At 36.4% G+C, this 16,248-nt stretch overlaps 1 protein-coding gene across 2 annotated transcripts in view; it reads right to left on the minus strand.

Annotated features, from left to right (window-relative positions):
• Window positions 1-16,248, minus strand: part of CENPK (centromere protein K) — a 23,506-nt gene continuing 7,258 nt past the window's right edge. For both annotated transcript variants that reach the window (XM_069001713.1, XM_069001712.1), the window contains exons 4-10: window positions 14,868-14,940; window positions 10,573-10,619; window positions 7,605-7,687; window positions 7,393-7,491; window positions 6,975-7,116; window positions 3,353-3,406; window positions 1-1,068 (exon numbers count right to left, since the gene is read on the minus strand). In XM_069001713.1, coding sequence (XP_068857814.1) covers window positions 910-1,068; window positions 3,353-3,406; window positions 6,975-7,116; window positions 7,393-7,491; window positions 7,605-7,687; window positions 10,573-10,619; window positions 14,868-14,940 — 657 coding nt within the window. In that variant the 3' untranslated portion in view covers window positions 1-909. The remainder of the gene's footprint in view (window positions 1,069-3,352; window positions 3,407-6,974; window positions 7,117-7,392; window positions 7,492-7,604; window positions 7,688-10,572; window positions 10,620-14,867; window positions 14,941-16,248) is intronic.

Below are 16,248 nucleotides of genomic sequence, written 5' to 3' on the forward strand. Positions count from 1 at the left end.
TGATTGTATACAACACTTTATTTTTCCATCAACTGAAAAATCACTAAAGTTCCTACCTCGATAAAAAACTGCAATCTAATTAATAACAGACAAAGTTTATTTTCCAAAGTTTTAGTCACTACAGATATGCAAGAGTAGAATTTTTGTACTCAATACAATACAATACAATAACAATGGCTACAGAAAAGACTAAGATTACAAAAAATGCCAGCATTGAGTCAGAAGGTAACTCTCAACTGACATAATTTAGAAGCTGTAGAGAGCAACAGAACAGAGACCCATTAAAGACTTGATAAAGAAGGTCTGAAAAAGTGAAGACAGATACTGTAAGGCAATATAGCATAACACAGTATGGGCAATTTTGGAAGCATGCAGTGAAAGGTGCAGACTTACCATCTGCTGCACTTTGCACAGAAAGATGTGTCAGCTTTCCTAAGTGTTTATCTTGAAGCCAATAAATTTGTTTGCAAAGGCTCCAAGAAACAAGGCATAACACATTCGTGAGAGGATACCTCTCTGTTAGTTCCAAATGTTTGCAAGACCATGTACAGGAGGAGTGGTGTTATTCTGAATTTTGCCTCTACAGAATACAAGAAAATACTAAAGGAAATTGAGAAGACTTCAAGCAATCTAAAAAATCTAAACCATAAAAGCAATGCAGAAAGTATGATTTTTAAAAAGGACTGTTAAACATCTTTATCTATTACATGAATTGGCATCTTAGAAAAGCATCTTTAAGATCTTTAAGCATCTTTAAAAAATCTTCCACAATGCAAATCTTGATATAAAACTGAAGCACAAGAAACGATGGCTGATACTAAGAAAGCTTATTATGAAACCTAAGTATGTCCCAGCCCCGAAGTAAGAGTACTGGTGGTGTTTTGTGTACAAGTGCACGTGTACGTCACACTACTTGTGAAAAGCTTCAAGGCGCAATCTCTTTGGATCTTCTGGGTGCCTCAGGACCATTCCATATCGCAGCAGCAGCTCAATATAAGGTGGCCAAAATGACTCATCGATTGTTACATAAGGGTCATGTGGTGTGGTCATTAATTTGTTTATCAGAATCTGGAAGACCAAAAGGGTAAGATTTAGGAAATTAACAAAACAGCTAGATTTTTATCTCCTTTAACCAAATTTATACAAATTATTGTAATGTAGGCAATATAAGAAATAAAGGCCTACAGAAGAAATATAAGAGCTGTTCAAAGTAGAAGTAACTAACTAACTTCATAATATCTTTTTTGATGTAAAAAATTAGAACCAGAATCCTCCTTTTATCCAGAATAAATATAGATCAAATTCCTTATCTCAATACAGAATTAGTTAATGGAGTTAAAAACAAAATCAATTTTGTAATTCTTTTTCAGTTCATGGAGACCGTGTTTCATGGCCTCATCATATTGCTCATGGGGAATACTGCACACATTACAGATTAAATAATCTTACCCATTCCATGGTGTTCTTTCTATTCATCCTAGATGTTTCATCTTTCTACTCAGAGCTTTTAAATGTTATACTTTCCCAATTTCAGTAAGTACAAAATATTGTCTGCTAAAGACAAACTCAAAATCCTTTTACTACCAGATTTTTCTTTTTTTAACTCACTGCTACTAAAAAAAAGACCCAGATAAACAACTGCTCTTCTTTTTCAGAAAATTCTGAAGAATTGTTCTAGTTAATATCTTTTGTACTTCCAATTATGAGAATTTACTCCAAATGCATTATTTTAGACAAATTTTTACTTGTCTTTTCTGACACCTGATATTCCAAAATAGGCCTTATGGCTGCAACTCTTATGTGTATCTAAGAAAACATTTTCAAATTTAACAGGGACTTGAAGCGAGAAGCACACTACTCAAAAAGAAAAACCTTCCAGATTACAAGGGCAAGGGACATTGACACTCTAGGTGAGGACAGTTAAAATTCAAAATTAGTCTGAATTTTTCAAATAGTGTGCTCTTCCAAATGGAAGTCAGACATTACTTGAATATGTTCACATTTTCAGGAGATTAACAGTATCAGAAAAATATGAAGGGCAATTTTAAAGCATTAGAAGAACTTCAAAATTCTTGTTCAGTTAGGGCTGTGGCCATTCTAAATTCTGATCTATTTTCAAGCTCTGCCTGATTTGGCATTAACGGGTATGCTGAGATATGTGAAGCATGTAAAATGATTTTGATAATGTAAACTCAAAGCCTGGGCTTTAAGTTAAAGTACAACAATATCATAGTGATCAGATAATAGCATCTTAGTACCAGATAGTTTTTATCCGTCAAGTTTTGCCTCAAGAAAAGAATTTTTTCCCCAGGGCCATCTTACATATAGATGTTTAGAACTGTCTAAGGAGGAGGAACAGGAGAATTCACTTCAAATGCTACATTTAAGACAAGAAGGAAAATTATGCTTTGCAATTCAAATTTATAAATTAACTGTAAGTAAAAATTCATACTAAGCAATGCATGCGTACTTATAAAATCAATTAGGAATGCATGAATTGGATTAATTGATTTCTTCATATGAGTTAAAAATCCAGTAAATACACAAGACTATTGGTCCTTCTGAGGCTACACATTAATTGGTCCTTCTGTAACTGTTAATGTATATTTCAGAAATATTTTTCTTGAAACAGTACAAAATAGAGCATGAAATGGGCCAATCTTTTTGTTAAACATAGTATTTGTCTCTCCTAACGTTTTATGTGCCACTAAGGCACATAAAACTTCTTTGAACTAAACATTATAAAATCAAGAAATAAGAGACAACCATTCTCCAGCCTAAACTGAACATTACTGCTACAGCTCTTGTAAAAATTGGGGGTTTAATTTGATAGGAATTAAAATAGGAAACTGATTTAGATGCATAGAATGGTTTGGGTTGGAATGTACCTTAAAGGTCATCTGGTTCCAACCCCCTGCCATGTGCAGGGACACCTTCCACTAGATCAGGTTGCTCAAAGCCCCATCCAACCTGGCTTTGAACACTGCCAGGGATGGGGCATCCACAGCTTCTCTGGGCAACCTGTTTCTGTGCCTCAGCACCCTCGCAGTAAAGAATTTCTTCTCAACAGCTTATCTAAATCTCTCTTAATTTAAAACTATTCCCCCATGTAAAAAGTTGCTCTTTTTATAGGCCCCCTTTCAGTACTAGAAGGCTGCAATGAGGTGTCTGTCTCCCTGCAGTCTTCTTGAAGACACAACATTCATAATCATCCTAGATTAACTACATTAATGCCCTATACTGCTATTTATCTTTAAAATAAACACTTTATTATTATTACTATCATCATCATCATTGTTACATCTGAGTATTTAAAAATTCCTCAGATCTCTACATAGTAAAAACATCTTACCTCTAAAATTTCTTGTATTGTTATCAGTTCCACAGCTGGCTCTGCAGAAGAGTTCTGGAAAGATAACCACCCCCCCCAGCCAAATTAACAAAGCCCCAAACCAGTCAGGAAAAATGTTAATTGATGAAGTAAAATAACCACACAATTATTTGATTGCATAGTACTCAATAGATGAAAACTTTTACTTAGATTTAGTCCTGACAGAAATACAAGGTAGCACTTAAATCTACGAGTTCAAAATCCTATGCTTCAAATGTAAAATTTTTTGAATTATTAAGTGAGATTAATCTAAAGTGATCATAATGTTTCTATCTGTTTTAATTTAAATAAAACCAAGTCGATCACATTTATAATGTAGTACAGAAGGTTCTGTGAACAAGATTTGTTGGGGAAAAATATTTTACATGAGCTTTAAATAAATGTTTAGAATACAAATTTGATACAACTCAAGACTTCATTTCATAGTGCTTTAGTATTTTTTCATGACTTGACAATGAATACTTATTTGTTTTCCATTCAACTAAAAAATTTATCTTATCAAGGTTAAGAAATAGAACAGTTAAAGACTTTGGGTGGAAAAAAGAGGCAATGACAAAATATCACTAGAAAATTGTTTGTTTTCCTTTGTAGCAAGCAAATCAAGCCATTTGTCTATAAAGTGATAGAGATTCCTTTGGCAGCAATCTGGATCTGCTTGTACTGTTGCACGGTAAACCTGATTCTTTAATTTTTTGGTTTTATTCTTTTTTCCCATGCACTTCAATTTCAACAAAATAAACGAGATAATATACCACTGGCTTTCTCAGCATTGCTGTTGGATATGTCAATTTAGGTTCTAAGATATTAACAGGTGTGCAGCACCTTATACAAGCTCCACTTCTGGAACAGAAGAAGAATACAAGCAAAAAAGAATATGTAAAAGGAAAGTCCTGAATCCTTTTTTCCAATCACAGTTTGTAATATTCTCACCTGCAGAGAGTCAGAAGTTTCAGCTTCCATGGAGAGCCTGCCCCACGGAAGCTCTGCAAATCCTGGAGCTACGGCCCAATAACATCTATCTATGTGCCTTTATCTTCATACTCGGCTGAGGAAATAGAATCTACACTATCTGCAAAAAGCTCCTTAGAGCAAACATGAAGGTACTTCACAGCCTCTACTGATGTGTTTCCCTGGTCAAAACTACTACTACTACAATAAGTACCTCTAATCAATTAATGCTTATTAAGTCACTTTAAGCAGGATGTTCAGCATTTCATTATTTAGCCTGAAAGGCATCTTCTTCACCCTTCCAATCAGACAATTTGCATGAACAATATTCCTCAACCTCTGACTCTTCATATTATTATCTTGAAAAAAATAGTATTTTTTAATCCTAGATTTAAAATGCAAGATAATTGTCACTACAGTCACTACCTATACTAAAGGTGTTAGGCCATGGCAATGGAAGCCAACCTCAGCTGCTGTGACCCAGTCTTCACTCCCACTCCCAATCTGACATGCATGTGCCAGGTGAAAGGAGGGCGGAACCACACCAGTGAGGCTTGGAGCAGTTCAGACTATGCTGCAGCCATGTCCTACAGACATCAACCCTGTATATTTGCCCTCACACAGAACCACTGTGAACACAAGATGCCTCCACAAAGTGAAGCAAAATTACTGATGTGCAGAGTTAAGAGTTTGGTGCTGCCAGACTGTTGAACCAGTCTCACTGCTGATAATAGAAGTGAATAAGGGGTTCTCCTGAATCAACATAGCAGCAAATTTAATTGCCAGTGATTACACTGTGCATTTCTGACACTCAGTAAAACAACATAGACAAAAATGGCTGGCTGTCCTGCCTTCTCAATTTTTCACTTAGATGCAGATTAGGGAGGGATCTGTAGTTAAGCCAAGTGATCCAAGTGAGTCAAATGATACAGAAAAGCTATGAATTCACAAAGCATGAAAAGAAAGAAAAGAACTGGTCAGAAAACAAACTGTTTAAGAGTTCAGGAAATGCATAAATAAAATTTAGGCTAAGGGAAGATAAAATCTTGTGTTGAAATTAATCAGTCGTTTTTTTGTTTAAGTGATTGGTGACAGCCAACATGGCTTCATTAAAGACCAACTGCACCCAACAAATTTAGTGGCCTTCTTCAACAGAGTTACAGTGTTTGTGGAAAAGGGAAACTGGTATCGTCTACCTGGACTACTATCGTCTACCTACTGTCTCACACAAGATCCTTGTTTCTAAACTGGAGAGACTGAGAGCAAAATGTCATATTTACTAACAGCAGGAAACAAATGCATGGGTATGCAGAAAAAACTAAGATTCAACAAAATAAGATGTTTAAATGCTTTGAAAATGGACATCATGTCTTGACATCTCCATTTGATATTTTTATGTGCAAAACCCAGATTTTTTTTTTTTAATTAAAAGCTCAGGATTCATTAGCTGCAAATTACAGACGGAAAAAGACAAGAGTGTAATTAGTTGCTTTGGTGATGGGTATGAGCTAGTAGTTTTATTTATAATATTGTTTCTTAGCAGGTTGCAAAAAAGATGAATCCAAGTGAAAACAAACAGAAAATGGGTATTACTATGATACGCTAGGGAATTGAAAAATACTATCTTACAGGAGAACATAAAGGCATTGCTAGTTCAATTAGCAAAACAAAGAAAGAGAAGGTATGAGATTCCTGCCTATAAATACAGCAGGGGCAATAAACACAAGAAAGAAACAGAGCTATTCTAAGGAAAATTCTGGTGTAAGAATACGCGTGGATCTGTGTTAGAAATGGATAAATTTAGACTGGAAGCTATGAGACAGTTTCTAACCAGAGTACTGAAGTACTAGAAGAAAAAACACAGTAGAAACAGTAGTAGAAAAAATTATTTGTTCTAAAATGGAGCTCAACCATAATATTGAAGAAATTATATTATGTAGTTATCTGAAATAACAGGAAACTGGATTAAAGAAATCGTTTCTAGTTCTGTAATGTTAAGTGTGCCTGAAATCAAAATCAAGCTCTGCCTTTTTTCATAGCTTTTTTGTATCTATCAAATAGTAATGGTAATAGTTTTATTTTTACTGCACACTTTGAATTTATTATGCAAAATACTCCCTGGCTGCCTATTTTCCCTGAAGTTTTAAGATAATTTTTGACCCAGTTTTCCTGAACAAAATCTGATGGTTAACATTCCAAACTACGCTATAATTATAAACACTTTTCCTTATTGTTCCAAAAACATTTTTAGACAATTAAAATTTGCTTTGCCAAGGAAAATAGGAATCTACTTGCCCAGTCAAGTAAAAAAGAAAATTAGTCAATTTGGACTGAGCCCCACACCATTTCCAAATTTGGCATAGCTTGCAGTTCAGTAAGAAATACAATACATTGCTATGCATCTCATTGGGTAAAGGATATATGCATTAAGAAAAGAAAATATCCAGCTGGAAACAGTCTTAAATAATATAAAACAACCTAAAAAATAGAAATGAAACCTAGAGGATCAACTGTAAGAACTATGCTTATTTCAAAATATAACTGCAGATTCAATGGTAGTGACTTTAAACAGATACTGCATCTAATTAAACATAAATTGAACATTTCAAATTTAATAGGTAAAGAAAAGCCTTACCTTGTTTTTAGTATTTTCACCTATCTCTGGAAGGGGAAAATGTTCATCCAGGAATTCACCCAAAGCACTCAAAAGTTCTTTCCTATAGGTCTTTAATGTCATTATTTTATTTTTCAGTTCATCAAATCCTCTGATTTTCAAACTAATAGTAAAAACATAGCAATAGAACATGGGATCAAATGAAGTAATTAAAAAGTCCTTTATAAGTAAAACAACCCCCACTTATTATCTATTATTATGAATTCAACATTTTTAATCACAGGATATAGCAGCATTACTTCCATGTTTCAAATATAGATTATGAGCAATTATTTGATCTATTAAACAAAACAAGGAATACATTTTAAGAGTTTTGTTGCTCATTTGCTCTTCTCAATATTTAAATTCTTCAATTTATAACTCAAAAATGTAGAAATACCTTTCTGTGGAAGGTTGTTCAACTTGGGTTTTTGTCTCTTCTTCAGCTTTATTAAGAGTATCTAGCATCTGTTCCTGTTCCTCACACCACTGCTGTTCTCTTTGAAACATGAAAAGTAGGAAATGGCACAAAAGATAAATAGTTTCCCTGGGCAGTCAAAAAAAAATTAAAAAAAAGCATACAGCATTCCTAAATCCAAGTTATTGTATTACCTTTCCAGATCTGCTTCCAGCTTTTTATTCTTTAACTGAACTGCTAACAGCACCGTGTCGAGATCACTTTTTACTTTCTGCAACTATAAAAAAATAGAAATTAAACTACTTTTTGCAGGTAGCCCAGTATTTGCTCTATGTAAGGCTACATTTGTAAATCTGATAAAGAGGGACAAAATAATCTGCAATTCCTTAGTAAACATTAAAATCCAGTTTAAAATGCAGGAGCTATTCAAAATGTCACTGTAACCAGTTGCTCATTAGTGTCTTCTTGAAGCTTACAGAGCTTGAAGCAGATTGTGGAGCACACACATGAACTGCTCAGCTGATGAACAACTGATGAGAAAACGTCTACAGCACCAGGGCTCTATTGTCTAAATTACTGCAGCTGCTGGCAAGAAGGAATCCTTACTAACTGTACCAACATAAAATGTGTAGAAAATGAAGATGCTGCAAAGGAAGACTAACTGCATCCATGAATTAAATGATCCTCAGTGCTAAGGACATATCTGGGACAGGAAATACGTACAAATAAAACTACTGTAGTCATAAGCTATAGGCATTCCTGAATCTAGGGAACAGTGGACTCTCAGTGGGCTGGGTCTTTCATTACAGAATCACAGAATGGGTAAGGCTGTGTTGAGGAACACATTCAGAGCAGGTAGCTCAGGGTGCAGCTGCAGTGGGAGCTGCAGGTTGAGCTCTGGGTTGAGCTCTGGCAAGAGCCCCTGGAAAGAGGCCATGAACTGCCAACTCTTTGCAGAACAAGGGGCCTGGGGACCTGCGGCCCTGCCAGGTGAGGGGACATTGAGACATGGTTGATGACACCTGGACTTTTCCATGTTTACAGTGTGAGGGTATAAAAGCCTTTTGGCTTTGAGGGTATAAAATTCCTTTGTTCTGGGTCCCTCCTCAGAGGCATCCAGCTTAAGCTGTTATTTTGTTATTATGCCACAATTAAATTATTTTAAGGATCAGGATGTGTGAGCCTAAGGGAAGACGGAGACCTGGAGTTGAGCTGGTAAGGAAACCTGATCCGACTGTGTGTCGGGTGTGTATCTGCAAATGGACTTAGTGACTGACACAGTGGCTCCTGGATTGTTGGACTGGGAAGTTTCCTTAACTATTGTGTGGGACCACAGTGGGTCATCTGGTCCAACCTCCCTACTCAAGCAGGGTCATCCAAGAGCACAGGGCACAGGTTGCATCCAGACAGCTCTTGAGAAACTCCAGTGAGGGAGACTCCACAACCTCTCTGGGCAACCTGTTCCAGTGCAGAGTGAAGAAGCTCTTCCTGATGTTCTTGTGCATCCCATTGCCTCTTGTCCTATTGCTTGGCATCACCAAGAAGAGCTTGGCTCCATCCTCTTCAGATACTTGTTTCAGTTGATGAGGCCCCTGTTAGAGCACTATGTTCTTCTACATAATAAAGTTTCTAACAGTTTCCGCTTTTTCTATTATAAGCCTATGACTTGGATGTATTTTTTCTGCTTCCATACAAAATAGGAGCACTTGAGAATTTAGCTCAAAGAAATAAAAATTCTGAAAATATGCTACAGAAGCAAATATGCTCCATATATACAACATCTGAAAAAAAATGGAATCCTCAAACATCAGACCAACATGCCATATCTATACAGGCAAATCAAAGTGTGTAATCTAACAACTTTTTGATAGTGACTCTTAACAGCAGTTGAGTTTGCTGTTGTGAGTGATATTAGAAAGCATTAGACATAGGAATATTCTCAAGTCACATAGCATTCCTGTGTCCCATCAATATAGTGTAATGTTACCTACAAGACATTCTTGATTTGCTCTTTCTTCCAATGGAGGAATTCAACAAACTACTTGCAAGTTATTGCCACAGGTCTCAATGTCTAAGATAACTGACTTTTCCCTGTAACACATAATATTACATAATTTTTTATTAAGTATGAAATGCAATATATTATAACTTCTTGTTAAAAAAAATACACACGAGTATCTTAAAGGCAGGTGTCAGAGGATAGGGTCAGGCTCTTTTCAGTGGTGCCAAGTGATAGGACAAAGGGCAACAGGCACCAACTAAAATACAGAAGTTCCATCTGAAAATTAGGAAAAACTGTTTTACTGGAGGGTGACTGAGCACTGTAACAAGCTGCCCAGAGAGGCTGTGGAGTCTCCTTCTTTGAAGATATTCAAAAGCCACCTCAACACAATCCTGTGAGGCACTCAGGGACCGGGTTTAGTGGTGGATTTGGATGGTTGGACTTGAGGATCATAGAGGTCTTTTCCAACCTAAACTATTCTATGATTTTGTCTCCAGAGGTCCGTTCTAACTCCAGACATTCTGTGACAGAGTCCACTTAGCAATTAAAATTCAGCCATGGATCATCTTGAAACGCTCAATTCTGAGTGGATCTTCTTGCCCAAGCCCTTGTGCAATGTTAAATGAAGGTAATCTTGAAAAGTAGTGTGTAGGCTTCAGCCCTGCAAATGGGCCCTGTTGCATGATGTTAAAGATGACGGCTAAATCTTTGCAAGGCATGGTCATCACCCTCCTTGGCATGAGACTTCTGTCTCCTGGTGGCACCCAGCACAATGGGACTCCAATCCTGAGTGAGTCCTTGGAGCATTAATGTAGCAGGGATGTTGATTATCACACCATTTTCGTTGCATGCAAATGAGTTTGTTGAGCTACTGTGATTAGATGGCGTATCCAGAGGCAAAATACTGTTTATTATGCATTACCCACTGACTTGTGCAGTAAGTCAATTTAAACCTCATTCATCACAACTAGGAAATTTTACTAGTTATACTACAGGGAAAAAAAAGCATTAGAACAACAAAAATGGCTGAAGGAAAATACACAGTATTTTAGCAGTAGTCCACCCAAGGAACAGTCCTAGGAAAATGCAGTAATTGTATATACTGATTTTCCTTTTTCCCCAAAAAAATTTTATTATCTCTTACAAACAAAAATACTTACCTCTTCTTTTCCTAATTCTAACAGTACATCTGGATTGGTAGAAATTACTGAAAAATAAAATGAATAGGTTATTTTTTGCACTGGATGATAAAGGTTTATTGATACTGAAAAGCAGCCTGGCTAGAGAGAAATATGTGTACCTTCTAAAAAACATTTTGGCTGTCAGCAGCAGTTTAACCACATGCTGTGGTATCCTGCTGGGCTAACCTACTAACACTATTCAGCAAGTTAAATTAGACTGAAAAAAGTGCAGTGTTAATGCTTGTGTGTCATTTTTTATACTGAAATAGCTCCAAGTACATTGGTGTAGGTACATAATGAATGAACACCACATTTCCATATACTTCAAGACAACTGAGCCTGACTTTTCAGCAGAAGGCATTCAAACAACATTACCAATGTGGGCAATCAAATTATTCCAGTCTTCCAATTCCTTGTTAAACAGCCTCCCAAATGCTTCATCAGGACTACAGAACCTAGTTTTAATAACTTCAGAAGCATGTCACCATTCTTACAGTTCACAAGAACAGCTATATATAGGGAGATGAAAGGTCCAGCAAGGCCAATACCCTAACTCCAACCCTGAGCAACAGCAATATCTAAGGGAAAGCAAAGCACAATTCAAGAACATAGAAATGTTTCCCCAGAGTGCTTCTACAAAATGCAGTGATTTATGACTCATGTATTTTCAGAATAAAAATTGAATTCTTGTATTTTACAGCATTCAACAGACTCCAGTCAATTCTCAGATCCATGTCAACTTGCAGCTTCTGCATAAACATGACTTCTTTAAATTATTTCAATACACTTACAGGAGCTATATGAAAGCTATTCTAACAGATTTAAATCTTTATAAGACAGATTTTTTTGTGCAAGTTTGGGCTTGAAATTGCTAATCTTACAAATAATTATTTAAATAAAAGAATGCCTTTAACAAAAAGAAAACCCTTAACCCTCTCATGACAGCATTAAACATCTCCTAAATACATGCAGTTGATTTAATAAATTCAGAAAAGTACTTTCTTTGGTAATGTTATATTACTTACCTCAACAAATTTTAAGAAGCTTTAGATTAGTAGTTTTAAAAGCACTGTTTGTTCTCAGATGAAAATCAGAAAAACTACTGACTTAAAAATGCACCATATTAAATGCTTCAATAAAATTCCTTTTACTTAGAGAATTACTGTTTCTACCTCTTGACACAAAACTTGAGTACTGTGCTCCCAAATTAAGCTTAAGAGCTGTGGGAGATAGTGGTCTGTGCTTTATTAGAGTAAGATTTGTTTATTTACATGAATATCCTATCTACATGTGATAAAATTCATTAGTGCACTTTTATTCACATTCATTGGCATATCTGAAAAAACCCATACAATTCTTCCCCCTGCCCCTTCCTGCTGACATGATCTTTATACGCCCTCCCTTACCAATTATTATCAATTTCTACAATTGCCTTATAATAAATACTTCTTTATTTCTGGATACCTAATCCTGAGCTCACACTTCCCATTCAATGTTCACATTGCGTGAGTATCAGAATAGAAGGCCCTGTCTTCCTGGAAAAGATATCACTCACCATAATTTAGTGAAGGAACAAAGCAGATCTAAAACCTTGGGACAACACACTTATGCCAGCTGCTGCTGTAAATTCATGGGTTGCTCATGGGTTGCTCAATCCACTATCAGTTAAATCTTTTTCAGTTGTTTTCACAATCACTACACTCTCAAAAGTCAAACATCAGAAACAGAATTGCCTAGTGATACACAGTACAATTACTAAGCAAAATACTACCAGATGCTAGGAATGTAAAAGCAAACTAGCATGCACGTGTTTATACAGAAACTCATACTAAAATAAAAAAAGGTATTTGGCAGAATACTGCTATTTTGCAAAGAAAAACAGAAATTGTGCAAAGACCACAATTGCTTTAAATGGTTTAAAATATGGTTGCTTTCACTTCCTTATTTTGCAAAGGTAAAAGTTAAATTCTATTTTTATAAGCCAAATGCCTTTTAAAAAGTTTTAATTCAGCTGATTTAGCAGACCTAGAGCTACTTAAATAATACCAGAAAGTAGGAATGAAAAAGAGACTAAAGTAAAAGCTTCACAAAAATAAAATTTGCATCGTGAATTCAAGTCTGTTTGCTAATATTGTGCTCAAAAAAATGTAGAACTACCAAGTTATAACCTCCGAAAATAAGGTTTAAGATTGAAATGCTGACAGGCCCTCATTTACAGGAAATGAACTGGCCACTACTAAAAGCAGAAACCAAAGTAACAAGACAGCCTGACATTCATGCTCCATTAGTAAATTGTATTAAATCAGTATTTCTGCTATTTCTAGTTAGATAAAATCAGACAATGTTTTCAATTAAGTAATTCCTCCTTCAAAACAAATAGTAGGTAGAAAGAAGCCAAGACAGAGAAATAAGCGAAGTGGACTCCTTCTTTTCATACAAGCACCATAACTATATTCTAATTCTTAGCAGCAACTTTTTTTTCTTCCACTGGAAAGGGAGCCAAAAAAGGCGAAAATTTGGCTGCAACGTATTAATTATAAATAGATATTTTCTCTATTACAAAATTAAGATTCTAATAAGAAATATTATCATCTGGGAATAAGTAAAAATGGTTGAACAAAGCAAGTCATCAAGCCAAAAAAATAGGCCAAGGATATTTTTAAGCCAATAGCTTGAAGTTAAATATACATATTTTACTAAGGAAATCTAATGGCCAGGTATTTTACCCAGATAAAAACTAGGTGCTTTCAATTAATTTGCTTTAAACCAGCAGCTTATTCATGAACAGCAGCCAGGAACCAGTATGTCCCAAATTCATTCAATGACATGCCTTTGGTCTACATACCTCAGCAGCATTGGAGGTTGACAGTTCTTGGACTGAGGCTTACAACACTGAACTATGAATTTATTCTAACAGAGCAAAAATATCTATTTATAAGAAAGAAAAGTATTTTTTTCCCAGCGTCTCTTATTCGATGGTGATATGCAGCAAGTATGTAGACTTTGAAAGAATTTGGAGAACTGCCTCTAATGTTGATCTGAAAAGGTATTTCCATTTGGCTAAATGACAAAACATTGGAAATCACCATGTGCTGTCTAAAACACATTCCTCTAATTTTGCAAATACTATAAAACCAAGCCTCTACTGGCATAAAAATGAGTCGATATATTAATTTAAAGATTAACTAGAAGTTTTATTGGATTGACAGGTGCTAACAGGTCCTTGACAGGAGACATAACCAGGAGTACTACCAGAATATTAATGATAGTGTAGTGTGAACTGTTTTAGGAATCACCATATGGGACATCTGAAAACAAAGATTACTTTACTCACACTTAGATCCTGAATATTTTTATTTCCAGTGTCTGGCCACATCAGCCTTGCAAGAGAGTGAAATCAGACAGCACTGATGCTTATGTACAAAGAGAATTTTGAAGAACTGAGGAATTCATACCTTTTGACTGGTAATGCCTAACAAATGTAAGAACTACCACTAGTCTCAGTGGTTTGTGCTTCTCAGGATCAGTAAGCATTCTGGACTCCTGTTGTTTAAAAATTCTAGTGTCTCTTACCACTTTATCGTGACCTGAAATCTCCAATCCCTGTTAATTCAAAATACGTATTTTTCTACAGTATAATGGGCTTAGCACTAAAAGTCTAGGTTTCAACTAGCACATCATAAAACAACATACCTTTGTAAAATATTAATTAAAAAAATCAGAGGATGTATGGTTAAAAATAAATCTAGGCCAATTATTGTTAGCTTATTAGCAATACTTGCAAAGATGAAAAATGTATCAGTTTCTTAAAAGATAAAATGAAGACAATATTATTTGCCAAAGTAGTTCTGTTCTAAAAAGGAAATACAAATGAAAGATGGAGAAAAAACAATCACACAGAAAAGAATATGAAGGTAGGTAACAATACAATGAACTCTTCTTATTTGGTTAGGAGATCTGCTAATAGTTGTTTTTCCATTCAGCTGACTGATGAATGCTGGTATTAATCATGCATTTATTTGCGCAGAATCATACGATTAAGTTACAGTGGAATTCACTTTTAATTTCAAGTTGACTTAGAAATGAAGTGCAAAAATAATGAAGAAATGAACCATACATGCTGCTTTTTTTAGTAGCATTAAATTTATTTCAATTTTTAAGTAGTTATAAAATGAACGTACAATCAGCAGACATTCAGTATAACCATGGCCTAGATGAAAAGAAACTCTGCAGAAGTTTATATAAGCACTCTTTACAGGGAAACAGTTACTTACTTTCAGGATTTCTTGCTTGCCACCAACGATAATCTACTGTTAAAGTTTTCCATCGCAGCATTAACAAGGAAAGCTGTGTAACAAGAAAAGAAACATCTCTTGAAGCGTGTTGAGTTGCACTGGCGTAAAATGAGGTAGAACGGGACAGAAATTGAGTTATTAAGTTGATATAGTAGAAAGCAAAAGAGCATCTATTACAACAGAACACTAATTCCTTAAAATATTTTACAGTCATTCGCAGGGATCAAGAAATGTTTCTATTATTCTTTCAAAGGGGAAAATGAGAAGGAGTCAGAGTTGGGAGAGTTGTGAAGGTCCGTCAGAGGAAGGTTCATGTAAGTAAAGAAATGCTTTCTAATGTCATCTCTGAACCTCCCCTTGCGTATTTTTGAACCATTCCCGCACATAATATCACTGGGTATCAGAGATAAGATATCCCTGAGGAAGTAGGTCACCCCTCAGCTCCTTCTCTACAAAGTAGAGATGCCCAAAGTCCTCAGCAGTTCCTCACAGGACATGGCCTCCCAGCCCTCTCAACAGCTTTGCTGCCCTCCTCTGGATGCACTCAAGGACCTTCACAACCTTCTAAAATTGTGGGGTGCAGAGCTGCCCTGAACACTCCAGGTGAGGCTGCACAGCACTGAATACAGTGGGATAATCCCTCTCTTGTCACTGGCAGTGCTGTGCTCAAGCTCCCGGGATGCTGTTTGCCCTCGGAGCTGCCAGGGCACACTGAGGGCTCACAGTGAGCTGCTGCCAACCAGCACCCTCAGATCCCTTCCTGCAGGGCTGCCCAACAGCCACTCCTTTCCTGCTTTATCCTTGTGCCCAGCATCGCTCTCAAGTCCTAGATGCAGAATCCATCATTCATTGTTATTAAATGTCATGCCATTGATGACTGCCCAATGTTCTAAGCCAGCTAGATCCCTCTGCAAGGCTTCTTGTCCCTCAAGAGCGTCAACAGCACCGGTCCAGTTTGGAGGCATCACCCAGCCTGCCCATGGTGGATTCCAGTCCTTCATCCAGATCACTGATAAACACATGGAACAGAACTGGCCCTAGAACTGCACCCTGAGGAACACTGCTGGTGGCTGGTCACCAGCCAGATGCAGCCCCAGTCACTGCACCCTCTGAGCTCTGCCCTTCAGCCAGGTCTTCACCCAGCACACCGTGAACCTGCTCACCCCACAGCTGGGCAGATGTCCAGAAGAATGCTGTGACAGGCAGCGTAACAATGACATTTAACAAGAAGAAATTATATATGCACTGATTAGGAAATAGTCCAAATAGGTATTGAAGTTACACTCCCTCCCCTCCCATTTTGCTGCCTATGTTAGTCATTTATTAGTCGCATTTTTCAAAGTTACTAAGAGAAAATCTG

The sequence above is a fragment of the Aphelocoma coerulescens genome, assembly GCF_041296385.1.
Source record: "Aphelocoma coerulescens isolate FSJ_1873_10779 chromosome Z unlocalized genomic scaffold, UR_Acoe_1.0 ChrZ, whole genome shotgun sequence".
NCBI lineage: Eukaryota > Metazoa > Chordata > Aves > Passeriformes > Corvidae > Aphelocoma > Aphelocoma coerulescens.